The sequence below is a fragment of the Danio rerio genome, chromosome 4 (genome assembly GCF_049306965.1).
Source record: "Danio rerio strain Tuebingen ecotype United States chromosome 4, GRCz12tu, whole genome shotgun sequence".
NCBI classification, from domain to species: Eukaryota; Metazoa; Chordata; class Actinopteri; order Cypriniformes; family Danionidae; genus Danio; species Danio rerio.
In genome coordinates, this window is record NC_133179.1 from 50,615,485 (window position 1) to 50,633,725 (window position 18,241).

Here is an 18,241-nt window from a genome sequence, read left to right on the forward strand (position 1 = left end):
TAAATCTTTTTATTACCTGTGTCAATTTGGGCATCAACTTCTGACGAGTGCGGGGAGCTGATGCGCGCAGCACCGTCACAGAGATAGCATAGTGCCAAGAAAACAGAGGGAGCGAGCATAAGCGAGTGCCGGAGGGAGCTAAAGCACGCGAGAGAGGCTCTGCCATTGAGCCCCCAAATGTGTCATTAAGTTTGAGATGTTTCCCCCTTACACGCACTTTTGTAAAGACAGTTGCTGTGTAAGAATCCTTGCTTGCAAAATACGCTTTAGAATGCTTAGTTTAAGCAAATTGGATGAACGTGATCACGCATGTTGATCTGAAGAGTGTCGCTCTCGCTCACTGAAAACCACTGGTTCCAGGCTGAATGCGATGTACTCTGCGTGTTGCGTGCGTCTGTTCCCTAGCGACAATAACAATCGCCTGATATGGCTGTCGGTATTCCTCAAAGTTGTTTAGAATTAAATGTTTAGTGATGCTGTGACGCAACGCCTATATGTGCCTTTTTCATGCACCCCTTACGTCCATGCCTCAGCACCGAAATTCATACGCTGATTTAATACCGGTACATACCGGTTACCAAGGTACCGGTGCTATAATGGCACCGGGTTTCGGTACCCAACCCTAGTACACACTGATCATGTCTACAGTTTATCTCCAGTGTGAATTCTCTGATGTCTTTTCAGGGTTCCTGAGTGAGCAAACCTCTTACTGCAGTGTGAACACTTGTACAGTTTATCTCTAGTGTGAATCCTCTGATGTGTTTTCAGGGTTTCTGAGTGAGTAAACCTCTTACTGCAGTGTGAACACTTGTACGGTTTTTCTCCAGTGTGAATCCTCTGGTGCCGTTTCAATTCTGCAGCTGTAATAAAAGTCTTCTCACACTCCAAGCACATATACTCTCTCACACCAGTGTGGATCTTCATGTGTTTTTTAAGGTATGATGATAGGCTAAAACTCTTCCCACACTGAGTGCATGTGAATGGTTTCTCTCCAGTGTGGATCATGATGTGTTGATTAAGGTGTGATGAGTGGCTGAAACTCTTCCCACACTGAGTGCAAGTGAATGGTTTTTCTCTGGTGTGGATCTTCATGTGACTATAAAGCCCGGAAGATTTGCTGAAACTCTTCCCACACTGAGTGCATGTGAATGGTTTCTCTCCAGTGTGGATCCTCATGTGTTTTTTAAGGTATGATGCATCGCAGAAACTCTTCCCACAATGAGTGCAAGTGAATGGTTTTTCTCCAGTGTGGATCATCATGTGTCTATAAAGCGACGATGATTTGCTATAACTCTTCCCACACTGAGGGCATGTTAATGGTTTCTCTCCAGTGTGGATCCTCATGTGTAGATTAAGGAATGATGAGTTGTTGAAACTCTTCCCACACTGAGTGCATGTGAATGGTTTCTCTCCAGTGTGGATCCTCATGTGCGTCTTTAGTTTGCTTTTGCTTGCCAAACTCTTCCCACACTGAGTGCAGGTAAAACAACTCTCACTTTTAAAATATTATCAGTCTCTAAATGAGTTTTGTCCTCAATTTTGACTTGATGTTCCTCCTCTTTACTCTCCTCGTAGTCTTTCAAGAGTTCACACTTAGCTGATGATTAATTATAAGCTTGTTTGGCATGCTGTCCCGGGAGAGAGCCCTGAGCTCATGAGATCCTCGAGCCCAGGACTCCCTCCCGTTGCAAAGCGGGAGGGGAGTTTGAGCTCAGGTAGATCTCGAGAACTCCCCTGCTGTAGCAAGTGAATGCTCTTGAAACTAATTACTAACTAGGAGCGTGTATATGTTGACAATTTGGCTTGTTCAATTGGCTTAATTGCATGTTTTTGGGCGGTGGGAGGAAACCGGGGAACCCGGGGGAAACCCACGTGAGCACGGGGAGAAGTGCAAAACTCCGCACAGAAATGTCTGCTAGTTTTGGTAGAGCCAGGAACCAGAGACATTCTTGCTGTGAGGCGACAGTGCTAGGCACTGGGCCACCGTGTCACCCGTCTAAGAAGGAGGCGTAGGGGAGGAAGGGGGGACTCTTCAAAACGAAGATAGCAATGGAATAAACCCCAGGGTTTTTATAGTAGTTTAGGAGTCATCTGATTGGATAGTAGTGAATTGGATAATGCGGGTCAGCTGCTAGCAATCATAAGCACGTGATCCTCTCGAAATTTGTTTATACATAAACTTCACTTAGTGAACTAGTTCAACTGGTTCACTTAGAAGATTCGGTTAAAAAGATTCGTTCGCGATCGCGATACAGAAATAAAACCCATTATTGGGCACAAACGTGTTAAAGTAATACTTTTAAGTATCTTTATTTAATGCTGTCAGCGTGCTGCTGTCATGTCCACTGGTTGTTTTTGTCGCGGGAGCAACAGCGAGGATGACTGGAGAAGAGCTGGCTCGATCTGGCCAATGGCAGCAGGAGACTTTGTCAAACACAAACACCTGCAGCGCGGATTATATTTACTTCTAAAATGCTTACAGTAAGATTATGTATTAAATATATTAACAAATACGAAAACGAAGGAGGTTTTTGATATCATTTTAGTTAGTTTCAGTTAGTTTTGTATATACACAATACAGTTTCAGTTAGTTCTAGTTTTTAAAAAAACTCGTTTTTATTTTTATTTCATTTAATGACAATTATTTTAGATTTTAGTTTTCGTTAACTATAATAACCTTAAGCTGGATCTACTTTTATATTCACATTGGGTCATTTCTGAACAATGACAGCCTGTGACGCTATACCCTATACTGTTTACTGTGCTAGTCTAAATATTCACTCTGAAATGGCTTGTAATTGTGGCTTAGTAATAAGTTTGGCTTAGTAATAAGTAATAAATTCCTGCACGCCACCGGGCCAACCACTATGTACACTTCTGACTGGCGAATGACATGAGCTAGTGGGTTGACTGCTGTTGTGTCGCGGTGGGCACGTTCGCAATTTCAGGAGGTGTGACTTTGAAACAAAGTTCCTCCGCTGCCGTCCAAAGCTAATATGCTAACCAATTAGCATTTTGGCAGATCACCTACTGCACCTTTAATGAAAACTAATGTTTTATTTATTTATTTCAGACCTAATTGAAGAGAATGAGGGGAGGAAAGAGGAGGAACATCATGTCAAAATTGAGGAAAAAACTCATTTACAGACTGATGGTATTTTGAAAAGGAGAGACAAGAATCGTTTCACCTGCACTCAGTGTGGAAAGAGTTTTGGAAGAAAAAACAATCTTAAGAGTCACATGAGGATCCACACTGGAGAAAAACCATTCACATGCACTCAGTGTGGGAAGAGTTTCAGCAGCTCATCACAACTTGATCAACACATGAGGATCCACACTGGAGAGAAACCATTCACGTGCTATCAGTGTGGAAAGAGTTTCAGCTGCTTATCACACCTTAATCAACACATGAGGATCCACACTGGAGAGAAACCATTCACATGCACTCAGTGTGGAAAGAGTTTCAGCCGCTCATCATCCCTTAATCAACACATGAGGATCCACACGGGAGAGAAACCATTCACTTGCGCTCAGTGTGGGAAGAGTTTCAGTAAGTCATCATCCCTTAATCAACACATGAGGATCCACACGAGAGATAAACCATTCACTTGCACTCAGTGTGGGAGGAGTTTCAGTCACTTATCATCCCTTAAACACCACATTAGGATCCACACTGGAGAGAAACCGTTCACGTGCGCTCAGTGTGGGAAGAGTTTTAACAGTTCATCACACTTTAATAAACACATGAGGATCCACACTGAAAACACTTGCAATCAGTGTGGGAAGAGTTTCCGTCTATCATCATCCCTTAATTTACACATTATGATCCACACTTGAGAGAAACCATTTACTTGCACTTGCGTCAGACCGGAAATGCAAGTTCGTGGATCAGGTTTCGCAGTTCACTGTGTTGCAAAGTTCAAGCTTGGTGAACTCTGACCTGCGCAATCACATTGGTCTTACACATCACTGTGTAAGACCAACCAAAGATCAAAACCTTACCTCTCTGGACAGAAATGTAAAATATGGACCAATCGCTCACTTTTTTATGTCTAATCATCTTGTTTAATCCTGCCCTTTTTCGCAGCACCATACAACAGAATTTTGCATGCTCAAACTCTAGTGTAACCGCAGTGTAAGATAGGTCTTTAACCACAGCGGTTTGAACTGTAGTTCTGCCGAGCAACTAAAAAGTAATTAGCATGATGGTAAAAAAAACTGTACATTTCTAGTCAAACCATTCTTCTGCAATCTCATCCCAAAAACGGAAATAAGGGCAGTATTAATAGCTATAAATGTGGGAGAGCGTTGATATTATGTGATTGTATTGTATTGCTATATGGAACAATTAAGTGTTGATGTTAAATCAAAAGTAATTCACAAATACTTGAAAATGAAATAATTTAATGACAATAATTCTCGATGGTTACAACTGAATTAATGAACAAAATACTGTATAAAATGATAAAATATGAAATGATAAAACATATTGTATAAATTGTACCCAGCTTAAATGTAAAATTAAAGTTACCATAGGTAGAAGGAAAGATACAGGGGGAGAGAGAGAGAGAGAAAGAGAGCAGGCCCAGAAGCCTGATTGTGTCAGAGAAGATAGACTCCAGAGGAGGAGAGGAGAGGAGCAGGAGAGAAGCAGGCCAGGAAAAAAGAGGGCAGCAAAAGAGACAGAGCTCGAGTTTACCAACTATTTTGTATCTTTCTTGACCATGTGACCACCAATGCTGAGACATTCAAACTGACCAATCAACATGTGACCACACCATAAAACCCCCAAAGTCCACACAACAGGCCCTGATCTTATCAGTATCTGCCTTTGTAGTCAGTATGGACCTTCTTGAGTGAAAAAGCACGTTTTGTCATATAAACAAATGCATATGATAATTTAGCCTCTTACAATCCTCCCCTGGCACCGTTGTGACACATAAAGTGGCAAAAAGGTGACATTAATGATGAAAATATGCATTGTGATGTGTGCTGCTGTCATCTTCGGACATCCTGTCCAGGCTGGTTGTAGGAATTAGGTTGGTCAGTCTTTGTTTTCCTTCAGCCCTACGTGAGAGGCTTTAATTAAATGGTGTTGCACTGCTTATATGCAAATTGTCCTTCATACCCCCACAAGAATAGGTGCTAAGGAATGCAGGGAACCCCTGCTCTTCTCTTGAAGTTGATCACAAGACGTGAACCTTTTCTACATGGATCCTGTATTGGAAAACAGCAAATGGCACAACAAACAGCAGAAGCAAACACATGGCATTTGCCATTGATCAAAGGATTGATGTGGTCAGTTTGAGTTCTCCTCAAGCAAAATGCCCTTAAATTAATGTCATTAAAATATGGTCAAGATTAAGATAAAATAAAAGCAAACAAGCTCTTTACACAATATCTGGAAACATCAAAAATAATTGCTTTACAACAAAATCAACAATAGCTGGTTAAGAGTTTCAGCAAAATATTCAGTGTAACCAAATACGGTGAATTAAATGAATCAATATTCAAAGACAATCACAACTGCATTTAAATGGATTAAATATAAAATAATCACAAATATCATTTGTTGTAGAGATGTCAAAAGTGTTACAAAAGCAACAACAATTCAGCATTTTGGATTTAGAATCACAATTTACATTTTGATATAACTTTGTTTAAACAAAAAATAAGTAACTGGTTAAAAATCAAAAGAAACCAAAATAACAACACAAGATGAAAAATCTATAGTTAAAATAAAGTCTGACTGAAAAGACTTAAATAACATGTAAAATCTATATTAAGCTTGTTAGACAAAATAGTGAATTTGACTGTGTGTGTGAAGATTTGAAACATTGTTCTCTGTGTGGCAGTGTTCCAGCTGTGAGGCTATGTGTTTGTGTAAACATGCTCCTAACAAAAGGTGGAAGTTTTACGGTAGTGTGTAAAATTTAGTCCTGTTGTAACAGGGAGCCAGCATGGAATTTGAGCATGAGATGTGAATGTGATCTGGCTCAAAAAACTTCCAAATCAATGTTTTATTTTAAAGAAGCATGATAAAGTGCAATGTTCAAGGCTGAATCCTGTAAGAAAGCATTTTCATTGTTACTGCAGTTATTACACTGGAGCCACAAGGCAACTCTATACTCCTGTTTGTAGTTTAAACTGCAGCTATATTGAGGATAGCACAGTTTACCACTTTTAGGAGATGAAACTCATCCAACAAATGAACACAAGTACCTTAAAATTAATAAATTTTAGCATACAGTTAATTCCTTCTTTATACGTGACATGCGGTCTAGAATGCATCTGTGGCTTCTAAAACCTCAGACCTGAGTGTTTTTACACCTATAGTGAGAAAATCATGTTTTAAGGAATTACTCAGTCTATGTGTACGTGTAGTAACACACAATACCATTGTGTTCTATGGAAATGAAAATGTGAATAACACAAATATAACAAATTTGGAAATGCAAACAGGATCAGCAATTATTAACTTTTATTGCTATTAGGCTGCTAAGCCGCTAGCAAAGGAAGTTAACAGTTGCAGGCCTTGTATTAACAATGCAGTTAGTTCACTAAGTGTGTTATCATCAGATGAGTTTTTGTTACGTGAAGACCACTGATTTTTGCTCTTTAGTGATTTCCGTTTTCTCAGAAAATAAGGTGGAGGTCTTCCCTGTCCTGATGTCCAACATTGTTCCTCTCTGTGACCAAACTTTTTACAGGTCATACAAAGCCTGTTTTGTTTGCCTGAGGGTTGATTGCTGTGATCATCTGAGGTTTGAGGGTTTTTAAGACTCTCTAATGCTTCTACACCATGCGTCTTTGCTGCGCTATGGTGTGGCATCACCTTAATTACTGAAACGGGCAAACTCTTTTTAGCTACGGCCTCTAAACAAATCATTTCAGATTCATTACAAGTAACTTCATCTGAGAAGTGAACATGCTTTTTAATCCCATCGCTGTTAAGCATTTTGGGAGACACAAACTTCTGTGTTTTTAGCATAGCTTTTAAATCTGCAATGGTGTCTTTTTGACTTTTGCATTTTTCAGCCAGGGCTAACTGTTCAGCTAGTAAATTATCAAGCTGTAACTTGAGATCTAGAATTTTTGCCTCTGACTTTTCTGCCTCTGATTTTTGAACATCATCAAATTCTTCACATCTAGCCTTTATAATTGAAGGTATTTCTGACATTACATTGCGCAGTTTTGAGTAACACATGTAATTTAGTGCTTCAATTATATCACCACGTTTTGATTTCTTTCCATTTTTGCCAATTATATCCCACCATGCAAATAATGTAGAGACTGAGTTTGTTAATTCAAGTCCCTCTTTGTTAAGTTTGCACAATGTGGGTTGAACTTTTTTGGTCCGTAAAGCAAAGAATACATCACTTTCTTTAGAAATGAACCCTTCCATCCTTGAGGAGGTAATCTGAAACTTACCAAATTGAACTATTGAAACAAATTACAGTCTTGTAAATTCTGTTTCATGCAATTTAAGCAAATGGAGAAACAATAAAAGTAGACTTACCCACTCTTGTGGTTAGAAGGCCAATTTTAATCCATTCACCAGGTCAGCTGTTAAAATCCAGCTAAGACCGGCTAAAGTAAATTTCAGAAAAACTCACTGCAAAGGATCCCGGGTTTCGGCACCATCTGTAAGGACGGTCTTTAAACCACAGCGGTTCCAACTGTAGTTCTACCGAGTGACTAAAAAGTAATCAGCATGATGGTGAAAAACTGTACATTTCTAGTCAAACCATTCTTCTGCAATCTTATACCAAAAACGGAAAAAAGGGCAGTATTAATAGCTATAAATGTGGGAGAGCGTTGATATTATGTGATTGTATTGTATTGCTATATGGAACAATTAAGTGTTGATGTTAAATCAAAAGTAATTCACAAATACTTGAAAATGAAATGATTTAATGACAATAATTCTCTATGGTTACAACTGAATTAATAACAAAATACTGTATAAAATGATAAAATATGAAATGATAAAACATATGGTATAAATTGTACCCAGCTTAAATGTAAAATTAAAGTTACCATAGGTAGAAGGAGAGACACAGGGGGAGAGAGAGAGACAAAGAGAAGTCAAAGTCAGAGAAGATAGATTCCAGAGGAGGAGAGGAGCAGAGCAGGAGAGAACCAGGCCAGGAAAAGAGAGGCAGGAAAAAGAGACAGAGCCAGAGTTTACCACCTATTTTGTATCTTTCTTGACCATGTGACCACCAATGCTGAGACATTCAAACTGACCAATCAACATGTGACCACACCATAAAACCCCCAAAGTCCACACAACAGGCCCTGATCTTATCAGTATCTGCCTTTGTAGTCAGTATGGACCTTCTTGAGTGAAAAAGCATGTTTTGTATTATAAACAAATGCATATGATAATTTAGCCTCTTACAGACCTAAGCTCATAAGATCCTCGAGCCCTGGGCTCCATCCAGTAAGCAGGACGAGAGGGGAGTGTGAGCTCAGGTAGATCTCGATGAACTCCCCAGACTTCTTTCTATTCTAATGACAGATATAGGGTCGGCTAAAGGGAAATATAAGGCTTACAAAGAGCTCGACTATGGTGCCAATTTAATGTTCAGTTTACTTAGGTTGTGTGTTTTTGGACTGTGGGAGAACACCAGGGGACCCAGGGGAAACCCACGTTAGCACAGGGAGAGTGAGCAAACTCTGCACAAAAATGTCAACTGGTTAGCAGGGACTTTAACCTGCGACATTCTTACTGTGAGGCAACAGTGCTAACCACTGGCTATTCAATGGCTGCCGTGTTGCCCAATCTAGAAAGGAGGGGGAGTAAGGGTGGGAGAGGGATTCTTCAAGACAAAGATAACTGAGTTAAGAGGTTATTTATAGTGAGTTAGGAATCATCTGAATGGTGAATCATGTTTTAGCTAATGCAGGACCGGCCGTGGACAATCATAAGCATGTGATCCTCTTGAAAGTAGTTTATAAATAAACTTCACTTGAATGAACAGCCAAACTACGTGAAAAAGCTGCCGTTTTGAATATACTCGTGTTTGTGTGGACAAGGCCTCAATGTTGAGGACTCTCCTCTCCATTGTGAAGCTTCATGTGAGTGTTGAGGCTTCTTTTACTTTTAAAGCCCTTTCCACATTCACTGCATCTAAAACGATCCTCTCTTGAGTGAGTCTTTATGTGTTTCTTAATGGTGTCTTTGCGTGTGAGACTCTTTCCACACTGATCACATGTGAACACTATGGTTCCAGTGTGTCCATTCATGTGGTTCTTGAGGCTAGTTTTGGTTGTGAAGCTCTTTCCACACTGAGCACATGCAAACGGCTTCTCTCCAGTGTGAATCCTCATGTGGTGTTTGAGTGTGTTTTTATGTGGAAAACTTTTACCACACTCTGTGCATGTGTAAGGTTTCTCTCCAGTGTGAATCCTCATGTGGATGTAAAGGTCTTGTTTTTTACCTAAACTCTTTCCACACTGTTCGCAGGTGTAAGGTTTCTCCCTAGTGTGAGCTCTCATGTGAGCAATCAGGGTCAGCTTTTTACTGAAACTCTTTCCACACTGTTTACAGCTGAAAGACTTCTCTCCAGTATGAGTTCTCATGTGTTCTGCAAAGTGTCCAGCATGATAAAAGCTTTTTCCACACTTTTGGCATGTGTATGGCCTCTCTCCAGTGTGAATTCTCATGTGGATTTTAAAGTTTTGTATTTGACTAAAACTCTTTCCACACTGTTCGCAGGTGTAAGGTTTCTCCCCTGTGTGAACTCTCATGTGAACATCAAGGTTTGGCTTTTGACAGAAACTCTTTCCACACTGTTTACAGCTGAAAGGCTTCTCCCCAGTGTGAGTTCTCATGTGTGCTGCAAAGTGTCCAGCATGATAAAAGCTTTTTCCACACTTTTGGCATGTGAACTTCCTCTCTCCAGTGTGAGTTCTCATGTGCGCTGCCAGGTTTCTTGCATGACGGAAGCTTTTTCCACACTCTTGGCATGTGAACTTCCTCTCTCCAGTGTGAATTCTCATGTGGGCTTTAAAGCCTTGTATTTGACCAAAACTCTTTCCACACTGTTCGCAGGTGAAAGGTTGCTCCCTAGTGTGAACTCTCATGTGAACATCAAGGTTTGACTTTTGACTGAAACTCTTTCTACACTGTTTGCAGCTGAAATTACACCCAGATTTGGATTTCCGAGGTCTTCTGTGTGATGAAGTCTTTTTAGTCAGTGTGGGTTTTTCATCAGTCGTTATTTCTTGGGGTTTCTCAAACTGCTGTTTCTCATCCATTTCATTCTGTCCATGAGTCTCTTCTTTCAGCACCATCAGATCTAAAAAAAAAAAATAAAATAAAATAAAAATTTGCTTTAGTATAAAGGCTCAAAGCGACAAGCAAGAAATGGATGTTTTCACCCAAATATTAAAATGACCTTACCATTTACTCTCCATCATGTTGTTTTAAACTTTCCTTTATTGTTGAACACAGTAAGCCAGTAGCGTTTTTTTTTTTTTAATATATATATATATATATATATATTTTCTTTTGTGTTTAACATGATCAAGAAACTCAAAAAGGTTTAAAACCACACGAGGAAGAATAAATGGTGAGGCTATTTTCATTTCTGCATCAACTATCCCTTTAAAAGGTTCCTACAATTACCCATTTTTTACAAGATGTAAAATAAGACTGGTGTTCCCAGAATGTGTCTGAGGTTTCAGCTCAAAATCAGATCATATACCTTGTAGAATATTTAATTTTGGGGGTCAGAGGAAAACCAAGCTCTTTTTGTGCCTGTGGCTTTAAATGCACATAACCAAATGCACTCGCTCTAGATTACTCATGTTTTTTCCTCGATTGAGACAAATCCTGCATGTCCATAGCAAGTATGCATAATTCACGCTTATATTTGCAAGTTTGCATTATTGTATAAAACTTATACAAATTCTTAATGCCACATTTGCTTTAAACAGGAGTAATGAGGAGATGGCAAGATGACATGCTTTGCTACTTGTTTCCATTTATTTGTACTTTTGTTTTTGTTTTCTTGTCTTTGTGTATGCCCCGAGGCTTAGCTGAAGACCTACTTGGTCTACCCGACAAGATGCAGAAATGCCATCTAAAAAGGTTACTTGTGGTTTGTCCAATCAGGGACAGTGACAACGTAAATATACAAAATAATAATGATAACCCAGGGTTTACAAATGTGAACTGTCTGTTAATGAACACCCAGGATTATTTTTTAACCCCAGGTATAGCATGAGCAGTGTGGAAGGTGACTACAGATAACCCAGAATTTATCCGAAGTGTGAAAAGCCCTAAGAATACTCCGCATCAGCTCTCAGGATAAACAGAGTACAATGACAAACAGTGACAATTGTCAATCACGTCATGATGACCTGGGGCCTGTTTCAGTAAGGAGGTTCAACCAACTACGAGTTTAAACTTGAACTCTGAGTTGATTTACCGAGAGATTAATTACCCAGAGTTTTCGGTTTGAGAAAAACATTTGAGCTACAAAAGTCTTTCAGTCAAGAGCAGTAAGGGGTTTTCTCTTCTTTTGTTGTTTGATTAATGCTAAAAACAGTCGGCAGCAGGAATATTGTGCGCTGTCACTTTAGGAATAGTGTGGCTCTGATATGGTTTCTCTTTCAAGTGTCTTTTGATTCTCAACTTGTTTGTATATTATACTAACAAGGGTTAATATGACTAATCACTAAACACTACACAAATTTGCATGTACTTGATCATTAAAGCGCTCACATTAAGATGGCATTAGATGTATGTTTTCTGCTTGTCTCCGAGCCTGTCCAAGGCTAAGCGCGGCGCACACACAGAGCATGTGCACTTACGCACTTTTAAAAATAGGAATGATGCGCGTCCCGTGCTGCAAAAGTTACATTACAGCACATGCTTTTAGTCATTTTCATGTGGAACTGAGCTTTGCAGAGCAACAAGTGTGTACAACTGGAAAGGGAGCGGTATATGATGGAATAATCGTTTATCTCGATTAATGGATTTTCATAATCATTAGAAGCCAAAATCGAAATTGAAACCAGATTTTCGATTAATTGCACAGCCCTATCAAGTGGTAGAGGTTGATATGACATTTAGAATGTAAGCAGGACTAAAAAATCATTTTAGAACTAGTAATAATCCCATTAATCTAGTTACAGTACATGTCCGTCGAAGGTTAGTGAATTTAAGCAAATTATTCATTAAGAAAGGACAAGCCATTCTGCTATGTGACTTTGTTCTTTGTGTTACTGAAATGTAGGCAATAGCTATGATTTCATCTAAAAATGTGAATTAAATTTATGCGCAAAACTGGGATGTCACATAAAAGATGTGCGAATAAAGCTGCGTTTCCATCCAATGAATCAAAGAGAACAAAATTGTCACTTCCTGATTAACAGGCCCCAAATATGAACAGTAAAAACAGAATTTCCTGCAGTAGAAGAAGCTACATGAATCTTTTCTTTAAATGACAGCTCAGAGGTCAATGCTGGCACACAATGAACACGTGTTGGCGTTTGAAGCAATGAGACGCAGAGAACAGACACTCTTGACACGCTCTAGACGCTCTGGAGGACATTATTAATATAATAACATGAATACTGAAACGGTTCAGGTGTTTTAGAATGACCAAAACAACATTTCAGATGTTTATAATGTTCTCAGCCTGCTGGTTTGTGCATTCACACACATTTTCATCATCATATGATCTCTTATACCAAACCTTTTTAAACACACATACTGGAATTTGTTCAGTAAAAGTGCTTGCAAGGTTTACGAGAGTTTATCTTCTCTTATCGAATAAAAAGTTTGTCCTACTCAGTTATGCGCATGTTTCTTTATGCTTACATTTCAAAAGTTATGTGCATCATGACGTTTCCATCAACCAATTTTTTATGCTTATAGCCTACCCAAAATGCACATAAAATTAGGTGGCTGAATATGTAAGGCTAAGTGAGAAATACCACTTTATCTTTTATCTCTTTCAGAGACAGGCTCTTTTGCTCTGCAAACAAGTGTGTTCATGACTATACATACAAAGAAAAACAATAAAATTAGAAAATATGACTTTGCTACAACAAGCAGCATTAGGCATGGGTCAGTATAAGATTCTGACAGTATGACAACCTTGAATAAAAAATATCACAGTTTTATGGTACTGTGATTACTCCTCTAAAATATATTCTTTTAAATGTCTCTGTAAAAAAAAAAAAAAAAAAAAAAAAACTTTTTCCTCTTTGAACACAAAAAACATTTTCTTTTGAGAAACTTTTAAAGTATTTTGGAGCAGTAAACATGTCAGGCTGAATCACTCAATTGAATCATTGACTTCTGCTGTCTTCATTTGTTTCATAAACAGAGATTTCTTTACAATTTAAAATGGCATCTTTGGAGATACTGTTGTCCTGAAAATCTTAAAACAAAATGTAAAAAAAAAAACCTTACATGTAGCGATGAAAGGTACAGAAGAAAATATTGGCGGTTTTAAACCTCAGCTTTTTTCAAACTGCGTTATACCTTGAAAACGGTTATCGTCCCATGCCTCAGCAGCACAACACTGTTTTTAGGATCTAAAATTAATTCTTTAATAAAAGTCAAGAGCAAAAAGATTCAAATGGCGGCACCTGCTGGTACATGAAGAATATGGTCAATACTGACGAACTTTACACTCAAATCTCTGCATATTATCAGCATGCTGTAATCCATTTCTTAAGCAGCAAAAGTCATTTTTAGACTAGTTTGTTGGCCAGTTGTAGTCAGCGCAATGTTTAACGTTATTGTTCCACAATAGTTTGTTCATTTAGTCTCACGTCGCCCTGCAGCAACATCATATAGTTTAGATTACTGTACAATGTTTTATAATAATTATTTATTTTATTGTCCACTTCATTCAGCATATTTAATATCAGGGGCATCCATGTTTTTTTTTTTTTTTAAACTTTAAACCAGAGTTTCTGCAGGTTTCACCAAGTTAAATGTAAGACTTTTAAAGACATTTTTAAGACCATTATGACAATTTTAGACTCATAAAGGGCTAAAGGCTAAGGGATTTTTCAAATAGCCCAGATGGAAAAGATTTTAATTTGCCCCATTTAAAAAATATGATAATTTAATACATTTAATAATACAATAATAAATTAATTAAAAATATATATTGATGAAAAAAGTTAATTTGGATCAATGTGACATATGCAAATGGAGAGTACTAAGCCAACACCATTACCGTTAAAGCAGATATCTTCTATGAGAATACAGTAGGTCAAATATCTTCAGCTCAGTTTAAGTTTTTTTTTTTATTATTAGTTGTTTTTATTTATTTTATATAGCACTGGTGCTCAAGGACACTTTACAAACAGTAGGAGAACAAGAAAAGCAATAACCTTAAGAAGGTAGAGAAAATGGGAGACTAATAATAAATAAAATAATGACAAAAGACACGAGAACAAGTAACAAGAGAGAAACTCATTCCTGTCTTTCAATAGTTATGTTTCCATCCACCTATTTTTATGCACATAAAAAAACGGTTTATGAAAACACCATGATGCAAAAAAAAAACAAAACAAATAAAAACGTATGCGCATAACTGAGTTGGATAAACGTTTTATTCAATAAGAAAAGATCAAAAATCACGATGGAAAACACGATACAAACTCCAGCATGTGCATTAAAAAGGTCATGTGATTTTGTTATAAGAGATCATGTGATGATAAAAATGTGTATGAATGGACAAACCAGCCGGCTCAGTACATTATAAAACATCTGAACTCTTGTTTTGGTCATTCTTAATCGCCTTACAGTTCAAGTATTAGTGTTATTATATTATTCATGACCTCCAGAATTAAGAGCATCTTAGCTTCGCATCTGACACCTTTAAACGGCACTACGCGTTCTCTGCGTTTCAGGATCACCCTCTGAGTCGCAAGTCATTTATTAGATGAAGAAAAGATTAGCCGCATTTCCACTGTCGGGCATGTGCAAGCCAGGGCTTTTATCGGGCAGGGCCGGGCCAATCGCAAGGGGGGGTTGAGCAGTGAGGCAGAAATCATGTTGCGTTTCCACTGTCGGGCTAGCACCTCGCAGCGTGTCATGCAAACCCCGCCCCCAGAACGTCCCCCGAATCAAACGTCACACAACCTGCCCACTTCAGCGAGAATCAGGCGGATAATGCATGCATGACAGAAAAAAAGGTAGCCTAGTTTCTGCTTTCACTCACCCATAAAATGCTCTGTTTACATGATTTGATTAATATGATCGTATCCATATACTTTATAAATAATATTTCAAACCTCCTCCGGTGTTTATTGTTTTAGAAAATATCTAAAATCTTTTTTTCAGATAGGCCTTTGTAAAATGAAAGTTTAATATGGCTTTAAAATGGTTTGATTTATGTATTGTTTATAGGCTACCTAAATTATTATAAATAGATTTTATTTGTTTTATATTGGTTTATTTATTTTATGTGATTTTATTATATGCGACATTTGTAATTATTTAAATTATTTCAATATATCTTAGGCTATTTTATTAGGATATGACACTATTGTTTTTGAGTCTACAAAAATGGACACGAAATTTGTAAAGTTTAATGTCTTTCTGTTGTATTTATGTTGTGTATTATCTTCAAAATAAATAAAAACAGAAGCCGCTCGCAGCATCAACAGAGCTGTGAAGAGAGCGCTCTTTTGCTCGGTCTCACATTCACAAACAGGCATCTAAACACGCACAAACACCTTTTAAACTTGACAAAAACTCTCAAAAACCTTTACTGTCTGCTGTGTCTTAAATACGGTGTAAAGATTATTATGCGTTATTGAAACATCAAGGAGGATGCAGCAAAGTCACTTATAAATTAAAACTTTATCATTTTATGCAACAGCCTTACATTTAAAAGGGAAACATAAGGGCGATCATACGCAAAAAGACCCCAGCCTAAAAGGCTAGATGCTTTCTTTCCCTTATTTTTTTTATTTGGTTATTTGTTTGGTGCATGTACTCGTGTGCGATCGGAAAACTAGTGTCTGCCTTTCCTTTCACTCCGCCCCGAAGCCCCAGCTGGCCCTCTTTGGCCCAAGGTATTCGGCGGGCCAAAAAAGGCCGGCCGCTGACCCCGAGAAAGCCCCGCTTTGGCTCGATTAGGCCCAGGAAGTGACAGTGGAAATGCGACTGGCCTTGGCTCGCCCTGTCTCGCTTGCTTTAGACGAGATAGTGGAAACGCGGCTATTGATGCAGCTTCTCTTATCGCAGCAAATTCCATTTTTACTGTTGATATTTGGCACCAGTTAATCAGGAAGTGATGATTTTGTTCGCTTTGACTCTGTCATTGTATTTGCACTGTCTGTATTTTGCACTGTTGTTGTATTTGTACTGTCTGTATTTTGTACTGTCTGGAGCCAGCACCTAAGCTTTCCACTCATCATAGCACACGTGCTGCTGATGATGTGACAATAAAAGTGATTTGATTTCATTTGAATGGAAAAATCCAGTTTTGCGCATAAAGTTTATTTGCATTTTTAGATGGAAACATAGCTCATGAGTGCTTGTGTGCATTTAGGATAACTAGGCAGCACACTCAGAGCTGCAAGATGGATTTAATTTAATATTCTTATTATTAAAATATCTGAATGAGGATTAAATGACCGAGTTGGTCTTTGAGAATGAAAACCAACCTGATTGTTCCTGCAGATCTTCCTGTTTGACTGTGAATGCTTCTTCAATCTTCACATCTTCACTCTCCTCTTTAATAAACGCCATCTTTATAACAGTGTGGAGATCAGTCGCTTCAGCAGGAGTTTTTCTCTGCGTTTGGACACTTTATTCTGTTTAAAATAAATAAAACAATGAACAGAAACAAAATAACTTCTTAACACTTACTTCAACAGTTTCTTTATATGAGAGTGATTAACAATAAGAAATCAGGTAAGTTTGAGCAAGAAACAATAGCCACAAACAAATGACCCGATTAAAGCTAGTAACGTTACTCCATTTCTTATATAGTTGTAAACTCAGAATGGAATGACAATATACTATTTAATAAATTAAACCTTCAATAAAGTTATTAAACTTATTACACACATCTCTGTAACCTTTTTTTAAACTTTATTTTTTATGTATATTTTTAATTGTTTTGTTTGTTTTATTTAGCTTATTGTCTGCTTACAGCAATGTGTAGCACTTTTTTTGCACAAGACAAATTTCCTCTTGAGGACAAAAAGTTTATCCTATCTTTATTCAAACAATTGTACTATACTAATATTGACACTAATATTGTCAACAGCAGGTACATAATTTAGCACTAAATGAAAAAAAAACTGAAACTTTAATCAATCGGTTTATATAAGTGTAAACGCTTTAAAACAAACCTTTCTCCGGTTGAATAACAGCGCTTGAACGGCGCAGGCTTATGACGTCACACGCCACGCCAAAATAAAAGTCTTTTAAAACCTTTTTTGCCACTTACTGTTGCAGTCATGACTTATTGATATATTTCTCCTTCGTTTCCACTTTCTCAAAGACGCACATATATTCAGTATTTGGAGTTGATCAAAACCTTTACTCTAAACATTTTAAGATATTTAAAAAAAACTTCTTTAATCCACTAAGACTAAGTGTTTAAAGCAAAAATCTCAACACTCTAAAAGGTATAACAAATAATTTAATGAGTGTTTGGAGCTGAAACTTTACAGAAAAGGAGGTAAAATAGGTGTCCTTCATGTAAAAAGTATTCATTACTACTTTATGTTTTAGTTCTTCTTCTAACTACTCATGACTTATATATTTTTTCTCTGCGTTTGGACACTTTATCCTGTTAAAAATTAACAAAGCAATAAAAATGTAAAATGAATAAAACAATGAACAGAAAGAAAATAACTTATCTTCTTCTTATATGAGAGTAATTAACAAAAATAAATCAGATAAGTCTGAGCAAGAAACTATAGCCACAAATTAGCTGATTAAAACTAGTACTCCATTTCTTATATATAGTGATGTAAACTTAGAATGGAATGACATTATACTGTTTAATAAATTAAAGCTTCAGTAAGACACTTATTACACACACGTTGTTCAATAGTCCTCATTACTGTGAGTAAAATAGTACTTCGTTGTATAAAGGGTTAAAATAATATTGTTAACAGCAGGTTCATAATTTAGTATCAGATAAAAAACCTAAAACTTTAATTAATCTGTTTCTTCTTCTTTTTCTTTGGGTTTTACTGGCGGTTGGCAACCAGACTTGTAGGTGCATTACCGCCT

General features: G+C 37.6%; 1 protein-coding gene across 1 annotated transcript; it reads right to left on the reverse strand.

Moving 5' to 3' along the window:
* Positions 1-553: 553 nt before the first annotated feature.
* On the reverse strand, positions 554-17,392 carry LOC100537450 (uncharacterized). Its single transcript, XM_073947605.1, has 4 exons — positions 17,350-17,392; positions 16,657-16,806; positions 9,253-10,307; positions 554-1,428 (listed from the first exon to the last, which is right to left on the reverse strand). Exons 2-4 carry the CDS (start codon positions 16,739-16,741, stop codon positions 643-645), a joined length of 1,926 nt encoding a protein of 641 aa, XP_073803706.1. The 5' UTR covers positions 16,742-16,806; positions 17,350-17,392; the 3' UTR covers positions 554-642.
* Positions 17,393-18,241: the final 849 nt, after the last annotated feature.

What these genes read in the sequence shown, in the direction of transcription:
- LOC100537450 (XM_073947605.1), bottom strand. Translation starts at nt 16,741, where the DNA reads ATGGCGTTTATTAAAGAGGAGAGTGAAGATGTGAAGATTGAAGAAGCA. An exon ending in AGATCTGCAGGAACAATCAG is followed by an intron (nt 10,308 to 16,656) that starts GTTGGTTTTCAT and finishes TTTTTTTTTTAG; the next exon opens with ATCTGATGGTGCTGAAAGAA. An exon ending in AAACTAGCCTCAAGAACCAC is followed by an intron (nt 1,429 to 9,252) that starts ATGAATGGACAC and finishes CTAAAGACGCAC; the next exon opens with ATGAGGATCCACACTGGAGA.